Source organism: Salvelinus fontinalis, chromosome 5 (genome assembly GCF_029448725.1).
Source record: "Salvelinus fontinalis isolate EN_2023a chromosome 5, ASM2944872v1, whole genome shotgun sequence".
Classification (NCBI taxonomy): Eukaryota; Metazoa; Chordata; class Actinopteri; order Salmoniformes; family Salmonidae; genus Salvelinus; species Salvelinus fontinalis.
This window is the reverse complement of record NC_074669.1, coordinates 4,919,027-4,940,419: the sequence shown is the minus strand read 5'-3', so window position 1 is coordinate 4,940,419 and position 21,393 is coordinate 4,919,027. Positions and strand designations below refer to the sequence as shown.

Here is a 21,393-nt window from a genome sequence, read left to right as displayed (position 1 = left end):
TGTTACGGTGATAGGTGGGATGGACTGAAAGCAGCTGAGGGGTGGGGTTAAGGTGAAGGGTGGGATGGACTGAAAGCAGCTGAGGGGTGGGGTTACGGTGATAGGTGGGATGGACTGAAAGCAGCTGAGGGGTGGGGTTAAGGTGAAGGGTGGGATGGCCTGAAAGCAGCTGAGGGGTGGGGTTAAGGTGATAGGTGGGATGGACTGAAAGCAGCTGAGGGGTGGGGTTAAGGTGAAGGGTGGGATGGACTGAGAGTAGCTGAGGGGTGGGGTTAAGTTGATAGGTGGGATGGACTGAAAGCAGCTGAGGGGAGGGGTTAAGGTGATAGGTGGGATGGACTGAAAGCAGCTGAGGGGTGGGGTTAAGTTGATAGGTGGGATGGACTGAAAGTAGCTGAGGGGTGGGGTTAAGGTGATAGGTGGGATGGACTGAAAGCAGCTGAGGGGTGGGGTTAATGTGATATGTGGATGGACTGAAAGCAGCTGAGGGGTGGGGTTAAGGTGATAGGTGGATGGACTGAAAGCAGCTGAGGGGTGGGGTTAATGTGATATGTGGATGGACTGAAAGGTGGGGTTAAAAGCTCATGTTCTATAATAGTTATGACAGAACAAGATTTATATCAAAATATCTAATTACTTTATTCTTGCTATGTAACTAGTGTAAAATAAAAATACATTTAAAAAATGCCATGTGTGTAGAATGTAACAAGAACAGAAAAAGCTGTAAAAACAAACATTTATTTTTGAGTGTAGAGGACAGATTCCAAAAGGAATAAACAGATTGAACAAAATGAAAAATAAATGCAGCAAGGTGCCACACGCTGCAGACACCCGTTCTAGCTGAGGAGGCCAATAGGAGAGCGTTCACTGCTGCACTTCTAACAAGACTTGAGGGCGCCAACTGAAGAATCCAAGGTCACTAAAGCGACATATGTGGTTAGAAGGAGCCAGTCAGGAAGACTGCTCTAAAGGACCCGAAACGAAATGTCACAGGTGACGTCCCAAATCGCACCCTAATTTCTATGAACGAAGAAGAACGTAGCACAAGCATTTCGCTACATTCGCATTAACATCTGATAACCATGTGTATGTGACCAATAACATTTGATTTGATTTGAATTTCTAAGAATGTAGCACAATTCTTGCTTGAGAAATTGCTCTTTGATAAAAATCTTCTTTTTTTCTCTTCTTTTTGACCATTTTGAATTCAAAACAGTCACAGTAAGGTACTCCATTGTTACCCAGAAATAATTGACTGTATACTAACGGCTGCATTGGATCTTCGAGGCTGACAATATGAGTCATGTATTGCTCCACAACATAAATGACACCACAGTTTCCAAATGCATTCCCCAGCCTTTGGTTGTGTCATGCTAGAAGATGTTAAGACTAGCCTTCACTTTGTGGACGTGGACATTGATTTTTAGTCCAGGACAATGCTTAATCTGTGTCCGGGAAACCAGTCCCTGGGTGTTTTTCATCGACTCTGAGCAACATGATCCCATTAAATATTTCTGTAGTGTTGAATTCCCCTTCCCATCCAGTGCCATTGATCTGCGTTGTAGCCTTTCTCATGCTGAATAGACAAATGCAATCCATAGCCCCAGCCCTTCTCTCTTCCTACCCCCCCATCCCCAGCCCTACTCTCTACCCACCCCCCACCATCCTAGCCATACCTGGCCCTTCTCTCTTCCCATCCCCAGCCCTACTCTCTACCCACCCCCCATCCCCAGCCCTACTCTCTACCCACCATCCTAGCCATACCTGGCCCTTCTCTCTTCCCACCCCCCATCCCAAGCCCTCCTCTCTACCCACCCCCCCATCCTAGCCATCCCTGGCCGTTCTCTCTTCCTACCCCCCCATCCCAGCCATCCCTGGCCGTTCTCTCTACCTACCCCCCATGCTAGCCATCCCTGGCCCTCCTCTCTATCCACCCCCCCATCCAGCCATCTCTGGCCCTCCCGCTCCTCAGAAGCTCCAGCCCCACACTCAACCTAAGCTGCCTCAGAGAACCAGCAGTCCCTGTGTCTCCACTCTTCACCACAAAGCCCAGACTCGACACATTCTGATCCCATTCCCGAGTGCCCTTGGCTGGGTTTGGTGGCCTCGCTCACCCCCTCTCTGCCTGGAGGACCAGCATGCAGACATGATGTAATGTAGAGGGGGTCTAAGATTAAAACAACACACTAAGCTATACACAGCACCGTATGGGACCATTTTTAAATCTCTTTATTGTGCCAGTGTTTCAACCCAAGAATAAACCCATTTAAGAGCATAAATATGAACTTAAAATACTTTTTTCTGGACATCCAGAAACGGCAAAGTCACTGGCTTGGTTACATGTTCAGACTATTCAGCATTTCTTCAGTTTCTGCAAATGGCATGGATCAGTAAAATACAAGTCAAGAGAGAGAGAGAGAGAGAGAGAGAGAGAGAGAGGTGACAGTATGGTCCATTAACTCATCATTATTATTATATCAAGGCCAGTTTGTCACTTCTGTTGAAGGAAATCAGTGCTAAATTGCTTGTAAACATTTCATAGTTCCCTTGGGCTGAAACCAATTTTTTTTTTTTTATTCACATTCAATCACAGTAAATATCTACATTCTTATGAGATACATAAAGGGCGGCTGAACCCCAAAAAAGACTACTTTGTCACGGCCGTTGAAAGAAGTGGACCAAGGTGCAGCGTGGTGAGCGTACATATTCCTTTTAATTTGGAATGTCGCCAACAAAATAATAAACAATACAAAACGACCGTGAAGCTTAACAGGGCTATGAAGCCTCTAACAAAGTTAACTACCCACAACGAAAGGAGGGAAAAAAGGCCTACCTAAGTATGGTTCCCAATCAGAGACAACGATAGACAGCTGTCCCTGATTGAGAACCATACCCGGCCAAAACATAGAAACACAAAATCATACAAAACCAAACATAGAACGCACACCCCAAATCACACCCTGACCAAACCAAATAGAGACATAAAAAGTCTCTCTAAGGTCAGAGATTGACATACTTCTCTGGTTGAAAATGGCCTATGTGGCATCAATAGGCTTCCGAGTGGCGCAGAGGTCTAAGACACTGCATCTCAGTGCAAGAAGTGTCACTGCAGTACCTGGTTCAAATTTTACATTTACATTTAAGTCATTTAGCAGACGCTCTTATCCAGGCTGCACCACATCTGGCTGTGATTGGGAGTCCCATAGGGTGGTGCAAAATTGTCCCAGTGTCATCTGAGGTAGGCTGTAAATAAGAATTTGTTCTTAACTGACTTGCCGGGTTAAAACGTTTTTTTTAAAGATAATAGTCAGAAACATCTGTAGTCCTAAAACGGACAATGTTTTTTATAAGTAAGATACATTTAGACATAATGTTAGTATTTTCCAAAAACAATATTTTGTGAGATTTAACGATTCGAAGACGTCGCCATTTTCATTGGGTTGGATTAAGATTTCAGTCATGCCCACATGCCCACAAAACACGGGAACGCTGCCTGGCAGCACCGAAATCAATCAAATCAGAGCCGCATCCAATCACAGCGGCAGAATCAACCCACAGCCCGCACGTTTCTTTACAGATAACAGAACTGCCCAATTGAGTCATTAGCACCCAGCGCCTCTCGACTTCGGGGTTTGATTGACATGAGACAATGAACCAGACATGGTTACAATACATCGTCCCCAACGTTATGTTAACAAACCAGACATGGTTACAATACATCGTCCCCAACGTTATGTTAACGAACCAGACATGGTTACAATACATCGTCCCCAACGTTATGTTAACGAACCAGACATGGTTACAATACATCGTCCCCAACGTTAAGTTAACGAACCAGACATGGTTACAATACATCTTCCCCAACGTTACGTTAACGAACCAGACATGGCTACAATACATCATCCCCAACGTTACGTTAACGAACCAGACATGGTTACAATACATCGTCCCCAACGTTACGTTAACGAACCAGACATGGTTACAATACATCGTCCCCAACGTTACGTTAACGAACCAGACATGGTTACAATACATCGTCCCCAACGTTACGTTAACGAACCAGACATGGTTACAATACATCGTCCCCAACGTTACGTTAACGAACCAGACATGGTTATAATACATCGTCCCCAACGTTACGTTAACGAACCAGACATGGTTACAATACATCGTCCCCAACGTTACGTTAACGAACCAGACATGGTTACAATACATCGTCCCCAACGTTACGTTAACGAACCAGACATGGTTACAATACATCGTCCCCAACGTTACGTTAACGAACCAGACATGGTTACAATACATCGTCCCCAACGTTATGTTAACGAACCAGACATGGTTACAATACATCGTCCCCAACGTTACGTTAACGAACCAGACATGGCTACAATACATCATCCCCAACGTTACGTTAACGAACCAGACATGGTTACAATACATCGTCCCCAACGTTACGTTAACGAACCAGACATGGCTACAATACATCGTCCCCAACGTTACGTTAACGAACCAGACATGGTTACAATACATCGTCCCCAACGTTATGTTAACGAACCAGACATGGTTACAATACATCGTCCCCAACGTTATGTTAACGAACCAGACATGGTTACAATATATCGTCCCCAACGTTATGTTAACGAACCAGACATGGCTACAATACATCATCCCCAACGTTATGTTAACGAACCAGACATGGTTACAATACGTCGTCCCCAACGTTACGTTAACGAACCAGACATGGCTACAATACATCGTCCCCAACGTTATGTTAACGAACCAGACATGTTCTTTATAAATGTTGCTAGTTCGAAACCCCTAACCAGCAAGGTAAAAAATCTATCGATGTGCCCTTGAGCAAGGCACTTAACCCTAATTGCTCTCGGGTCGCCGTTGATAATGACTGACCCTGGCTGTGACCCCACTCTCCGAGGGTGTTTCATGGAGAGTTGGGATAAACAAAATACACATTTCCAATTCACACATGCGTATTAACATAGACTTGTACATGTGTGAAATAGGACAAATATAACAAACCACCTAATTATAATTTTTATTATTATTATTATTATTATTATTATTTCAACTGTTATTCCTTTAGCCAGTCATAGATAGTACAGTGGCTCCTCAACTGTAGAGATAATCAACTCCAGAGATAACTACAGAGATACTCAACTACAGAGATAACTACAGAGATACTCAACTACAGAGCAGTGGTGGTTCTAGACCATTTCAACTGCGGGGGGGGGCAAGCTGGGGCCAGTTGTACTGTTAGAGGGGGGGCCAGTTGTACTGTTAGAGGGGGGGCCAGTTGTACTGTTAGAGGGGGGGCCAGTTGTACTGTTAGAGGGGCCAGTTGTACTGTTAGAGGGGCCAGTTGTACTGTTAGAGGGGGGGCCAGTTGTACTGTTAGAGGAGGGGCCAGTTGTACTGTTAGAGGGGGGGCCAGTTGTACTGTTAGAGGAGGGGCCAGTTGTACTGTTAGAGGGGCCAGTTGTACTGTTAGAGGGGGGGCCAGTTGTACTGTTAGAGGGGGGGCCAGTTGTACTGCTAGAGGGGCCAGTTGTACTGTTAGAGGGGCCAGTTGTACTGTTAGAGGGGGGGCCAGTTGTACTGTTAGAGGGGGGGGGGGGGGGGGGCAGTTGTACTGTTAGAGGGGGGGGGCAGTTGTACTGTTAGAGGGGGGGGGGCAGTTGTACTGTTAGAGGGGGGGCCAGTTGTACTGTTAGAGGGGGGGCCAGTTGTACTGTTAGAGGAGGGGCCAGTTGTACTGTTAGAGGGGGGGCCAGTTGTACTGTTAGAGGGGGGGGGCAGTTGTACTGTTAGAGGAGGGGCCAGTTGTACTGTTAGAGTGGGGGGGGGCAGTTGTACTGTTAGAGGGGGGGCCAGTTGTACTGTTAGAGGGGGGGCCAGTTGTACTGTTAGAGGGGCCAGTTGTACTGTTAGAGGGGCCAGTTGTACTGTTAGAGGGGCCAGTTGTACTGCTAGAGGGGCCAGTTGTACTGTTAGAGGGGCCGGTTGTACTGTTAGAGGGGCCAGTTGTACTGTTAGAGGGGGGGCCAGTTGTACTGTTAGAGGGGGGGCCAGTTGTACTGTTAGAGGGGGGGCCAGTTGTACTGTTAGAGGGGGGGCCAGTAGTATTGTTAGAGGGGCCGGTTATACTGTTTGAGGGGCCAGTTGTACTGTTAGAGGGGCCAGTTGTACTGTTAGAGGGGCCAGTTGTACTGTTAGAGGGGCCAGTTGTACTGTTAGAGGGGCCAGTTACATGAGACGTTATTGTTGTCATGTTGTTTTCTTCACTGCATTAGCAGGCAAGAGACCATGTTCATAATCATCATCATTGCCACTGTCTAATAACGGATGTAAAAAAAGAACGATAGCAAAAAATGTGTTATGTAAAAATTATTTCATACTCCACATTTAGGGGGGCCACAAGGGGGTCCAAAATTGTTGTCACAGGGGCACTGCCCCCCCCCCCCCCCCCCCAGAACCGCTAGTGCTACAGAGAACTAAACTACAGGGATAACTCAGATACAGAGAACTCAACTACAGAGATAATCTACTACAGAGAACTCAACTACAGAGATAACTACAGAGATAAATCAACTACAGTGTCACGTTCTGACCATAGTTCTTTTATGTTTTCTTTGTTTTAGTGTTGGTCAGGACGTGAGCTGAGTGTGCATTCTATGTTGTGTGTGTAGTTTTCCCGTTTCTATGTTTGGCCTGATATGGTTCTCAATCAGAGGCAGGTGTTAGTCATTGTCTCTGATTGGGAACCATATTTAGGTAGCCTGTTTTGTGTTGGGTTTTGTGGGTGGTTGTCTTCATGTCTTCGTGTGTCTGCACCAGACAGAACTGTTTCGGTTTTTCACATTTTGTTGTTTGTATTTTGTAGTGTTCACGTTTATTGGCTTTAATTAAACATGATGAACACTAACCACGCTGCGCTTTGGTCCGATCCTTCGTCCACAGAAGAAAGCCGTTACATACATAGATAATCAACTACAGAGATAATCAACTACAGAGATAATCAACTACAGAGATAACTCAACTACGGTGAGTGAAGAGGAACAAACAACCATAACTGCCAGGGAAAGATATAACAAACATCAAACCACACCCCCACGACGCAAATCTTTTTTGTTGTTGTTCTTAATGAGGACAAAAACCCTGGAAAAATCAATCAGTTCTTCCCCCCACCTCCCCTTTTAGCGCAATGGTCCTCGGAGACTAGATCGCTAAGAAAATATCGACTTTAGATCAAAGCTGCCCATACAAGCAGTGCACAAGGTCTCTGATGGAGGAGAGGGCTTTTATGCAGCACAATGTCAGTGTGTATTTATGACGACACCTTTAGAGCCACATGGAAAAACCCGGAAGGGACGGTCCAAAATAAATGTTACACCACAAAAAATAATCCTTTTTATAAGATGGTACATTATCTGGATGTCTTGACAAAATGCTGCGTCATTTCTGCTGGCTTCCATATAGCTCAGCACTTACTGTCAGTGCATTGTTGCTATGTATCCTATAGTTTCCTATTTACCGTGTGTGTGTGTGTGTGTGTGTGTGTGTGTGTGTGTGTGTGTGTGTGTGTGTGTGTGTGTGTGTGTGTGTGTGTGTGTGTGTGTGTGTGTGTGTGTGTGTGTGTGTGTGTGTGTGTGTGTGTGTGTGTGTGTAATACAGAGGCTATGGGATAGCAGTCAAGCCCCTTGGATGCGATGAAGAAGTATCAATCACCATCTTAGTTTCCTATTTACCGTGTGTGTGTGTGTGTGGTTTAGGACATGTGTGGTTTATGTGATCTTTGAGCAATGAATTCAGACTGCATTGAAACACTGTGCCTTGAGATCATAATACGTATTCCTACTGTAGCTGTGGAGATGAATCCTAAATCCTTTGATGACCCCTTAATCTTTCTCAAAAAACATATATTCTGAGTTACTGTACATTGTGGATTCTCCTCAGATGGATCAAGAGGTCCATATTGAAAACTGATTTAAAATGCAAATGAAATTTGCAAATGCAAATGTTTAACATAATTTTTGAATGACTACCTCATCTCTGTACCCCACACATACAGTTATCTGTAAGGTCCCTCAGTCGAGCAGGTGACTTTAAAACATTTACAGAGTTTAATGGTTGTGCCAGGAGAAAACTGAGGATGGATCAACAACATTGTAGTTACTCCACAATACCTTAACCTTACTGACAGATGGAAAAGAAGGAAGCCTGTACAGAATATAACATGCATCCTGTTTGCAACAAGGCACTAAAGTAATACTGCAAAAAATGTGGCAAAGAAATTCACTTTTTGTCCTGAATATGAAGTGTGATGTTTGGGGCAAATCCAACACAACACATTGCTGAGTACTACTCTCCATATCTTCAAGCATAGTGGTGGCTGGATCATGTTATGGGTGTGCTTTTAATTGTTAAGGACTGGGAGTTTTTCAGGATAAAAAAAAAACGGAATGAAGTCAAGCACAGGCAAAATCCTAGAGGAAAACCTGGTTCAGTCTGCTTTCCACCAGATACTGGGAGATCAATTCACCTTTCAGCAGGACAATAACCTGAAACACTAGGCCAAATATACACTGGAGTTGCTTACCAAGAAGCCAGTGAATGTTCCTGAGTGGCCGAGTTACAGTTTTGATTTAAATCTACTTGAAAATCTATGGCAAGACCAAATGATTGTCTAGCAATGATCAATAACCAATTTAACAGAGCTTGAAGAATTACAATAATCCATTTTTAATTCAGGCTGTAACACAAAACAAAACGTGAAATAATATTACAAAACATTTATGGACCACACCATGTATGTAATTAAATAGTTAATGAAATAATAAAAAAAAAAATACCTTACTGACCATACAGTCTCAAACCCCTGGCCATCTTAGTATTGTGTTCAACAGCTCATTTTTATCTGATAAAGATACATGAGTAAGTTAATAATATTATTATCGTGACTTATCAGTAAAGAAATACATCTTTCCCTCCATCCTCATTGGATTTAGTCACCTGACAAGTCTGGATGGGTGAAAACATTTGAGTAGTACTAGAAACATCTCATATGTGTGTGTGAAGGTGGAAGGACTCCACAGAGTAACTCAACTCACCTTGCATCGGAGTACTAGGAAGTCATCATCTTATTTACTCTGACATTAATTCTTGTCACTAGGTGTTAAGAGCCTGGGCCCGGTCCCAACTCCTCCTATGTCATCATTGTCATTGTTTGTTGTGACAAAAACCATAGGAGTTGGCAAGATAGAACAAACAGAATCTGGGACCAGGCTTGTTTGAAAAAGGGCCCATTATAGTCCAACGTTGTTGTGTGTGTGTGTGCGTGTGTGTGTGTGCGTGTGTGTGTGTGTGTGTGTGTGTGTGTGTGTGTGTGTGTGTGTGTGTGTGTGTGTGTGTGTGTGTGTGTGTGTGTGTGTGTGTGTGTGTGTGACGTCACAGGACCCAGGTTTGACTGACCTCTAACCTCTGCGGAGAACTGGGCGGAGTGACGCGTCACAAACAGCTGCAGCTGATGGTCCAGGTCACATGACTTGAGGCTGACATCCCAGGAGCGGATCCCTGGTATAACAAGACAGAAGAAGAGTTACATTAAAGGATAAGTTGGCTATTCAAAACCCTTACTGTTTTATGGTTTCTTATCCTGATAGTAGTACATGGGCCAGAAGAAACTGTAATTCATTGTTTACTTTTCTTTAAACAGTCACTACTAACTTCAATGGACGTGATGAGGGCAACCGTTCAACAGTGGCCCATACTGTACTTTAGTGGCGAGAAACTATTTAAAATGAATTTATAAAATACTAAACTTCCATTTGAGTATTTCTCATCATCTGCAGATCTTGTGCAAAGGGCACATGGATAGGAAGTCGGAGCAAGGAAATTGGAAAACAACCAACGTCTTTTAAATCTCTATATCTGTATTATTTAAAATATTTCAGTGGGATTTTTTTTTTCTCCATTTCATGGAAGACTTAATTTCTCCAAGATGGTAATTGAACCCCAGTTGATACTGTATGTAATTGAACCCCAGTTGATACTGTATGTAATTGAACCCCAGTTGATACTGGATGTAATTGAACCCCAGTTGATACTGGATGTAATTGAACCCCAGTTGATACTGGATGTAATTGAACCCCAGTTGATACTGGATGTAATTGAACCCCAGTTGATACTGGATGTAATTGAACCCCAGTTGATACTGGATGTAATTGAACCCCAGTTGATACTGGATGTAATTGAACCCCAGTTGATACTGTGTGTAATTGAACCCCAGTTGATACTGGATGTAATTGAACCCCAGTTGATACTGGATGTAATTGGAATTAATAAAAGTTGGTCCAGACAGCTAATATGTTTTCAATAATATGGAGAAAAAATATATATATTATTTTACAAATGTACCGGACTAGAACATTGGTCATTTAGTTAAGGAACAGAGTTTACCTCAAAATAACTGTCAGAATCACGATGAGATTACAATAATAGGGCATTATAATGGGGGTCATATGCTTATGACAAGATTTACAATATAACTGCATCGTAATGCGTTGTACATACCTTGAAGTCTATTACTGAAACAGACACACTGATTATTAAGGAGCAACAGGTTTAGTACAAGCCGAACATTTCTAAGCCATGTTCCTGGGGGGGGGGGGGGGGGGGGGGGGGGGGGGGGTCATACATGCTTATAACACGTCTTGCAATGCATTATAACTGCATCATAACACATTATACCTGGATTTAAAGTAACGTATTACCAGAACAGACACACTGATTAAAGAGCAAGCAAAACAATTCTCATTCATGTTCCAGTCAACTTCCTCGTCTCCAACCCCACAATAGAGAGAGAGCCTTTGTCAGATTGGATGTCTCTGATCCTATTCGACAGGGCCTTTAGCAGCAGGAGAAGCCTGTCTCTGATCCTATTCAACAGGGCATTTAGCCGTAGGAGAAGCCTGTCTCTGATCCTATTCAACAGGGCATTTAGCAGCAGGAGAAGCCTGTCTCTGATCCTATTCAACAGGGCCTTTAGCCGCAGGAGAAGCCTGTCTCTGATCCTATTCAACAGGGCATTTAGCCGTAGGAGAAGCCTGTCTCTGATCCTATTCAACAGGGCATTTAGCAGCAGGAGAAGCCTGTCTCTGATCCTATTCAACAGGGCCTTTAGCCGCAGGAGAAGCCTGTCTCTGATCCTATTCAACAGGGCATTTAGCAGCAACAGAAGCCTGTCTCTGATCCTATTCAACAGGGCATTTAGCAGCAGGAGAAGCCTGTCTCTGATCCTATTCGACAGGGCCTTTAGCCGTAGGAGAAGCCTGTCTCTGATCCTATTCGACAGGGCCTTTAGCAGCAGGAGAAGCCTGTCTCTGATCCTATTCAACGGGGCATTTAGCAGCAGGAGAAGCCTGTCTCTGATCCTATTCACGGGTGGATACTCTGTCTGAGTCTGGGATAGGAGATGAATATAATTTCCTTTCCTCCACCCCCTTATCCTCCTATCTCCCCATGCCTCAATAAGAAGAGGATGACTGTACTTAGGTTATGTTGTATTTTTTCCAGCCTCTGTTTTGCTTCACTGAGAGAGAGAAATGTTCCCCGTTGCAGACGACTACGGTCTAGTCTCAGAAATGCTGAGTCACTGATATTAATTCTGGCAAAGGCCTCAATGCTCCTTGCTCAAATTGGTATTTTGTGTTTGGACTGACAAAACCCTTCTCAAAGATGTGACAATTGCATCGATCATTATGACAGACAACTTGACATGTTTTGACATGTCTAAAATGTAATTTCCTGGACTGGTGGAAGGTGAGATAAGATAGTGGGTATCTGTCTTGTAATACTTAACTCATAGAAGAAGGTGTATGTCTGTGTGTGTGTGTGTGCGTGTGTGCGTGCGTGCGATCACTCAATAGTCGTAGGAAAACTGTGTTCAGGAGAGCTCTCATACCACCCTGCATACCACTGCTGGCTTGCTTCTGACGCTAAGCAGGGTTGGTCCTGGTCAGTCCCTGGATGGGAGACCACATGCTGCTGGAAGTGGTGTTGGAGTGCCAGCAGGAGGCACTTTTTCCTCTGCTCTAAAAAATATCAAAATTCCCCAGGGCAGTGATTGGGGATATTGCCCAGTGTAGGGTGCCGTCTTTCGGATGGGATGTTAAACAGGTGTCCTGACTCTCTGAGGTCATTCAAGATCCCATGGCACTTATTGTAAGAGTAGGGGTGTTAACCCTGGTGTCCTGGCTAAATTCCCAAGCTGTCTCTCATAATGACCACCTAATCATCCCCAGCTTACAATTGGCTCATTCCTCCGCTCCGCTGTAACTATTCCCCAGGTTGTTGCTGTAATTGAGAATGTGTTCTCAGTCAACTTAACTGGTAAAATGAATGACACTGCAGCTCAACAACTGATTGGCTCAAACTTCCCACAGAGCCAATTAGCACCATTGAAGAGGTCCAGAGAAGTGGTTGATTATAAACTCAAGACAGTAACTAATTTGCTTATAATTTATGTCATACAAACTTATCAGGCACCAATTCACCTAACTAGAAAATGATACTACTAAGTTAGTAATGATCAACTAATTAATACAATGCATTCGGGAAGTATTCAGACCCCTTCCTCTTTTCCACATTTTGTTAAGTAACAGCCTTGTTCTAAAATGGATTAAATAAAACATGTTCCTCATCAATCTACACACAATACACAATAATGACAAAGCGAAAACAGGTTATTAGAATTTTATTAAAAATAAATGTATTAAATGTATAAAAAAATAAATAACTGATTCCTTATTTACATAAGTATTCAGACCCTTTGCTATGAGACTCGAAAATTGAGCTCAGATGCATCCTGTTTCCATTGATCATCCTTGAGGTGTTTCTACAACTTGATTGGAGTCCACCTGTGGTAAATTCAATTGATTGGACATGATTTGGAAAGGCACACACCTGTCTATAAGGTCCCACAGTTGACAGTGCAAGTCAGAGCAAAAACCAAGCCATGAGGTCAAAGGAATTGTCAGTAGAGCTCAGGATGAGAGACAGGATTGTATTGAGGCACAGATCTGGGGAAGGGTACCAAAACATTTCTGCAGCATTGAAGTTCCCCAAGAACACAGTGGCCTCCATAATTCTTAAATGGAAGAAGTTTGGAACCACCAAGACTCTTCCTAGAGCTGGCCGCCCGGACAAACTGAGCATTTGGGGTAAAGGGCCTTGATCAGGGAGTTGATCAAGAACCCGATGGTCACTCTGACAGAGCTCCAGATTTCTTCTGTGGAGATGGGAGAACCTTCCAGAAGGAAAACTATCTCCGCAGCACTCCACCGATCAGACCTTTATGGTAGAGTGCCACTCTTCAGTAAAAGGCACATGACAGGTACATGAGAGCCGCTTGGAGTTAGCCAAAAGGCACCTAAAGGACTCTCAGACCATGAGAAACAAGACCTGGCACCATCCCTACGTGGAAGCGTGGTGGTGGCAGCATCATGCTGTGGAGATGTTTTTCAGCGGCAGGGACCGGGAGACTAGTCAGGATCGAGGGAAAGATAAACGGAGCAAAGTACAGAAAGATCCTTGATGAAAACCTGCTCCAGAGCGCTCAGGACCTCAGACTGGGGTGAAGGTTCACCTTCCAACAGGACAACGACCCTAAGTATACAGCCAAGACAACACAGGAGTGGCTTCGGGAAGTCTCTGAATGTCTTTTTTAATTTTGTATTTATTTATTTAACATTTATTTAGTTAGGCAAGTCAGTTAAGAACAAATTCTTATTTACAATGACGGCCTACCAGAAGGCAAAAGGCCTCCTGCGGGGACGGGGGCTGGGATTAAAATGTTTAAATAAAATAAAGATATAGGACAAAACACACATCACAACAAGAGAGACACCACAACACTACATAAAGAGAGACCTAAGACGACAACATAGCATGGCAGCAACACATGAAAACACAGCATGATAGCAACACAACATGATAACAACATGATAGCAACAGAACATGGCAACAACATGATAGCAACACATGGCAACAACATGACAACAACATGATAGTAACACAACATGGCAACAACATGATAGCAACACAACATGACAACAACATGATAGCAACACAGCATGGCAACAACATGATAGCAACACACCATGGCAACAGCACAACATGCTAGCCGGCACAAAACATGGTGTCCATGATTGAGTCTTTGAATGAAGAAATGGAGACAAAATGGTCCAGTTTGATAGTTTTTTGCAGCTCGTTTCAATCGTTAGCTGCAGCGAACTGAAAAGAGGAGCGACCCAGGGATGTTTGTGTTTTGGGGAACGGGTGTTGTATGTGGAGGATGAGGGTTGCAGTAGGTATCTCAGATAGGGGGGAGTGAGGCCTAAGTTACCTTCCTTGAGTGACCCAGACAAACCACAGACTTGAACCCATTTGAACATCTCTGGAGAGACCTGAAAATAGCTGTGCAGCGACGCTCACCATCCAACCTGACAAAGCTTGAGAGGATCTGCAGAGAAGAATGGGAGAAACTCCCCAAATACAGGTGTGCCAAGCTTGTAGCGTCATACCCAAGAAGACTCGAGGCTGTAATCGCTGCCAAGGTGCTTCAACAAAGTACTGAGTAAAGGGTTTGAATACTTATTTAAATGTGATATTTCAGTTTTATATTTTGTATAAATTTGCAAAAAAAATTAAAAACCTGTTTTTGCTTTGTCATTATGGGGTGTTGTGTGTAGAGTGATGAGGAAAACAAATTTGTTAATCCATTTTAGAATAAGGCTGTAACATAACTAAATGTGGATAAAGTCAAGGGGTCTGAATACTTTCCGAATGCACTGCACATGCTTCGTAATACTTCAAGCATGCTCCACATTCCCCAAGTGTTACCAAATGAATAATGCAGGACAAGTTCTGCATAACCCCCCTGTAAATCTGTGTGGAGGGCGCACAGTGCCATACAAAAGGTGGTTGAGAAATCCTGTGAGGACGAAGGGTAGAGAATACAAAATGGGGACTCTATGTTCGCATCGTGTCCGAGGAGCGGAGAAAGCTGGGGGAGCCCACATTCTCAATTATACTGACAAGGGGTAATTTTCCATGCTGCTGTCTGCCTCCCGCCTGCCTCTCTGCCTCTAGTTCTGGCTAAGCTAGTGTGTGAGCTAGGCTATATATCTTCTCCCGACACTTTGTTGTTTGTGGAACATGCCTGTAACCTACATCATAAGCTCATACAGAACATGTTTCAGACGTTTGATTAGTAGGTTATTCCCTATATCTCCTTGTGCCTGTTTTTTAACATGACATTTGCTGTTCCCTGAACTAGTCTATGTTCAGTGGTGTAGTGGAGGGTTTACGCCGTATCAATTAATAGGGTTGATGGAACATATCGGAATGTTTCGCCTTAACAGATCGGAAGGTTTCGGCTTAACAAATCGGAATGTTTCGGCTTAACAAATCGGAATGTTTTGCCTTAACAGATCGGAATGTTTCGCCTTAACAGATCGGAATGTTTCGCTTAACAGATCGGAATGTTTTGCTTAACAGATCAGAATGATTCGCCTTAACAGATCGGAATGTTTCGCTTAACAGATCGGAATGTTTTGCTTAACAGATCGGAATGTTTCGCCTTAACAGATCGGAATGTTTCGCTTAACAGATCGGAATGTTTCGCTTAACAGATTGGAATGTTTTGCTTAACAGATCAGAATGATTCGCCTTAACAGATCAGAATGTTTCGCCTTAACAGATCAGAATGTTTTGCCTTAACAGATCGGAACGTTTCGCCTTAACAGATCTGAATGTTTAGCCTTAACAGATCAGTTCTAAAATGCACATTTGCACATGCGATCAGTTTCATGGACAGAGGTGGAAATATCTGTTAGAAAGAGGGGGGGTCTAAAGATGCAACAACTATCATGGGTTGCTAATATGACTGGGATAATGCCTTTGGCTGTTAGACAATGAAAGTAAGTTGACAGAAAACCAATAGAACAGGAGAACGCATAATGAGGAAGTCTGTATAAAAAATGATTGCCTCCACGTTTCCATGGTGGGATTTTGGCTATAGGCTACTTTGAAGCAAGGTAAGACATGCCTCATACCTCATAATATAAAGTAAACATCCAGGTTTCAAACAATTAAGGAACAAGAAAGATATAGCGATGATAATGATAGACCTAATTGTTTTCTGGTAGATGGAAAGGCTTTCCCAAAATCCTTCTCTATTAAGCGTTAACTAGCTACAAAGTAGCCCATGTCTACCTGCCAGAATGATATCATGTCGTGCCATTAATCCGCCACCATCACCTCATTTTTCAGTATGATAATGCACAGCCCCATGTCGCAAGGATCTGTACACAATTCCTGGAGTCTGAAAATGTCCCAGTTCTTCTTTGGCCTGCATATTCACCAGACATGTTATCCATTTAGGATGCTCTGGATTGATGTGTGTTCCAGTTCCCGCCAATATCCAGCAACTTCGAGCAGTCAATGAAGAGGAGTGAGATAACATTCAACAGACCACAATCAACAGCCTGATAAACTGTATGTGAAGGAGATGTGTCGCGCTGCATGAGGCAAATGGTGGTCACACCAGATACTGACTGGTTTTCTGATCCACACTCCTACCTTTTTTATAAGGTACACTACATGACCAAACATTGATGCGAGGGACTTGCTTCCATTCAGCCACAAGAGCATTAGTGAAGTCGGGCACTGATGTTGGGCGATTAGGCCCGGCTCGCAGTTGCCATTCCAATTCATCCCAATGGCGTTCAATGGGGTTGAGGTCAGGGCTCTGTGCAGCCCAGTCAAGTTCTTACATACCGATCTCGACAAACACTTTCTGTACGGACCTCGCTTTGTGCACAGGGGTATTGTCATGCGGAAACAGGAAAGGACCTTCCCCAAACTGTTGCCACAAAGTTGGAAGCACAGAATCGTCTAGAATGTCATTGTATGCTGGAGAGTTAAGATGTCCCTTCACTGGGACTAAGGGGACTAGCCTGAACCATGAAAAACAGCCCCAGACCATTATTCCTCCTCCACCAAACTTTAGAGGTGGCACTTTGCATTGGGCCAGGTAGTGTTCCCCTGGCATCCGCCAAACCCAGATTCGTTCATCGGACTGCCAGAAGGTGAAGTGTGATTCATCACTCCAGAGACCATGTAAACCCCGAGCATATTTCAAACCATGTTAACACCTAGCATATTTCACACCATGTAAACACCTGGCATATTTCACACCATGTAAACACCTAGCATATTTCACACCATGTAAACCCCTAGCATATTTCACACCATGTAAACACCTAGCATATTTCATTCACACCATGTAAACCCCTAGCATATTTCACACCATGTAAACCCCTAGCATATTTCCCACCATGTAAACACCTAGCATATATCACACCATGTAAACACCTAGCATATTTCCCACCATGTAAACACCTAGCATATTTCACACCATGTAAACGCAGAGCACATTTCATTCACACCATGTAAACACCTAGCATATTTCAAACCATGTAAACACCTAGCATATATCACACCATGTAAACACCTAGCATATTTCACACCATGTAAACCCCTAGCATATTTCACACCATGTAAACCCCTAGCATATATCACACCATGTAAACACCTAGCTTATTTCCCACCATGTAAACGCATAGCATATTTCACACCATGTAAACCCCTAGCATATATCACACCATGTAAACACCTAGCACATTTCACACCATATAAACCCCTAGCATATTTCACACCATGTAAACCCCTAGCATATTTCACACCATGTAAACCCCTAGCATATTTCACACCATGTAAACCCCTAGCATATTTCACACCATGTAAACAACTAGCATATTTCATTCACACCATGTAAACCCCTAGCATATATCACACCATGTAAACACCTAGCATATTTTACACCATGTAAACACCTAGCATATTTCACACCATGTAAACACCTAGCATATATCACACAATGTAAACACCTAGCATATATCACAACATGTAAACACCTAGCATATTTCACACCATGTAAACACCTAGCACATTTCATTCACACCATGTAAACCCCTAGCATATTTCACACCATGTAAACACCTAGCATATATCACAACATGTAAACCCCTAACATATATCACAACATGTAAACACCTAGCATATTTCACACCATGTAAACCCCTAGCACATTTCACACCATGTAAACCCCTAGCATATATCACACCATGTAAACACCTAGCACATTTCATTCACACCATGTAAACACCTAGCATATTTCCCAACATGTAAACACCTAGCATATTTCACACCATGTAAACCCCTAGCATATATCACAACATGTAAACACCTAGCACATTTCATTCACACCATGTAAACACCTAGCATATTTCCCAACATGTAAACACCTAGCATATTTCACACCATGTAAACCCCTAGCATATATCACAACATGTAAACACCTAGCATATATCACACCATGTAAACCCCTAGCATATATCACACCATGTAAACCCCTAGCATATATCACACCATGTAAACCCCTAGCATATATCACACCATGTAAACCCCTAGCATATATCACACCATGTAAACACCTAGCATATATCACACCATGTAAACCCCTAGCATATATCACACCATGTAAACACCTAGCACATTTCATTCACACCATGTAAACCCCTAGCATATATCACACCATGTAAACTCCTAGCATATATCACACCATGTAAACCCCTAGCATATATCACACCATGTAAACACCTAGCACATTTCATTCACACCATGTAAACCCCTAGCATATATCACACCATGTAAACACCTAGCATATATCACACCATGTAAACACCTAGCACATTTTATTCACACCATGTAAACCCCTAGCATATATCACACAATGTAAACACCTAGCATATATCACAACATGTAAACACCTAGCACATTTTATTCACACAATGTAAACCCCTAGCATATATCACAACATGTAAACACCTAGCACATTTTATTCACACCATGTAAACCCCTAGCACATTTAATTCACACCATGTAAACACCTGGTATATTTCACACTATGAATGTTTTCCAAATGGCATCCTATTGGACCCTGCTCAAAAGTAGTGCACTTTAAAAGGGAATATGGTGCCATTTAGGACGTAAGCCATGTGTCAGAAATCACTGGACCAACACCCTCCATTTGTACCCAACTATCTATCATCCAACATGCCCTTTTTAGCTCATATTGAAGATTTGTACCATGCTGTACGTGCAACAATTGGCATAGCCCTGGGCTACCTTGATACAGAAAGAACATGACAGCTATGGTTTTGAACAAGACAACAACATTACTGTATTTAACAGAACATCATTTTGAATGCTTTAGTGCAACGGATGCCTCATTATTAATGAGGGCAACGTCCCAGGAGTTTGGCACAGTGCATTCGTAACAAGCACAAGCAGTTAGTCTACGGATTTGTCCCCCTTCGTGGTCAATTTAGGCTTTCATATTGTTGTTGTTTTTGTATCACACCATTGCTGAAAATGTGTGCAACTGTTTTCTTCCTGTAGCAGGACCCTCTCATGGCAGGCTACATGTGAGTTATTACAGTCTGGTCTCATAGACTAGACGTAACATAGTAAATGTAAATCGGGGATTCTCAAATTAGTATGATATGTTACGTTGGTATGGTTACATAAGACAGAAGTTTACTTTGGTATGGTTACATGAGACAGAAGTTTACTTAAGGCAAAAACAAAAGGAGGGTGATTGGTCGGGCTTTTAACGCGAACATCTAGCAACCCAAAGGTTGCATGTTTGAATCTCATCACGGACAACTTCAGCATTTTAGATAATTAGCAACTTTGCAACTACTTAGCATGTTAGCTAATCTTTCCCCTAACCTTAACCCTTTCAGCTAACCCTTCCCCCTAACCCTCACCTTTAATCCTAACCCTAACCTCTACCCTAACCCCTAGCTAACGTTAGCCAGCTAGGAATTCGTAACATATTGTACGAATTGCAAATAGTAACATATCATATGAAATGTATGATGGACATCCACAAAATAATACATACCTTACGAAATGTAACATGTCATATTATATGGAGTGTCTCGGGTTTATGTACAGAATAACACGAAATGCTCTGAGACCATGTTGGTTAGGATCACAGGCAGATTTTACATTTTTGGAAATACATGGGGTAGAAAAAGGCTACATATTATGTTGGAGGTTTTATAAAACAACCATACAATTTCTGGGAATCCATGAGACTTGCCTGTTTGTGTCCCTATTTGAAAAACGAATAAATGTCTAGATTTTTTCATCAAAGAATTACAGAATCCCTTGTAATTATCAAACGAATGTGAAACGAGTAGGCAAGGCTCCACAACGTTTTCGTTCCACTAAAAAGTGGCGTAGTAGGCTATTCGTTCGTGCAAAACTGCTGATTCAATATGCCTGATGCGTCATTTTTTTTTCATTAGGAAACCGGCCGCACATTCTTCATATCTTTCAATTGCATCTTATACATTTCAATCCGTTCTATGTTATCTTTTTTTATATAGGTATATATTGGAGGTTATGCATGCTGGCATTACAGAATTCGTGTGTAAAAGTGAGACTCGTTGAAGTAGCCTACTCACCCCGCTCTAAGTGGTCTCTGGCGCGTTGCAGCTGGTGGTCTGTCGCTATCTCTCCGATCACTATGAGCATGTAGTAGTTCCCTTGGCTGAAAGGGGGTCCTCGGCACCGCTTCTCTCCAAGGTCCTGTATTCGCTTCTCGGACCCCAGCCGCGAGCTGCTCTCTTCCTCCAGCACTGCCGTGAGCGGACCTCGAGCCGGGATCTCCATGGCAACACCCCAGCGAGCAGACGCCGGGGACGGTTCTATCTCCATGACAACTTCCACAAGCGCGGAGTGAGCGGCGGAAAGGTAGGAGGAGGGCTAGCAGGGCTATTAGAACGTTCACTTTTGAAGCTATTTACTTCCATGTGATTGGTCGAAAGGCCCATGTAGCAGGATGATGTCATATATTGAGTTATCGGGCAAGTCCAATGGTTAGGACCTTGATTTTTGAAACAGATTTTGGAAACCCCCCCCAAAAAATATGATTAGGTTGAAATCTCAAAGGTAAATTGTAAATACCAAAATACCAATGGGCTGACTTCTGCAGCATCTAAAAGTTTATTTTCAGTAGCTTACAGCCTATTCTGAGAACAAACACACACACACACACACACACACACACACACACACACACACACACACACACACACACACACACACACACACACACACACACACACACACACACACACACACACACACACACACACACACACACACACACACACACACACA

The 21,393-nt window shown here is 43.1% G+C and overlaps 1 protein-coding gene across 1 annotated transcript in view; it reads right to left on the bottom strand.

The window, feature by feature from the left end:
- LOC129854937 (microtubule-associated protein 1B-like) overlaps positions 1-20,943 on the bottom strand; it is an 86,369-nt gene extending 65,426 nt beyond the window's left edge. The window contains exons 1-2 of the mRNA XM_055922139.1: positions 20,676-20,943; positions 9,487-9,588 (exon numbers count right to left, since the gene is read on the bottom strand). Coding sequence (XP_055778114.1) covers positions 9,487-9,588; positions 20,676-20,928 — 355 coding nt within the window. The 5' untranslated portion in view covers positions 20,929-20,943. The remainder of the gene's footprint in view (positions 1-9,486; positions 9,589-20,675) is intronic.
- Positions 20,944-21,393: the final 450 nt, after the last annotated feature.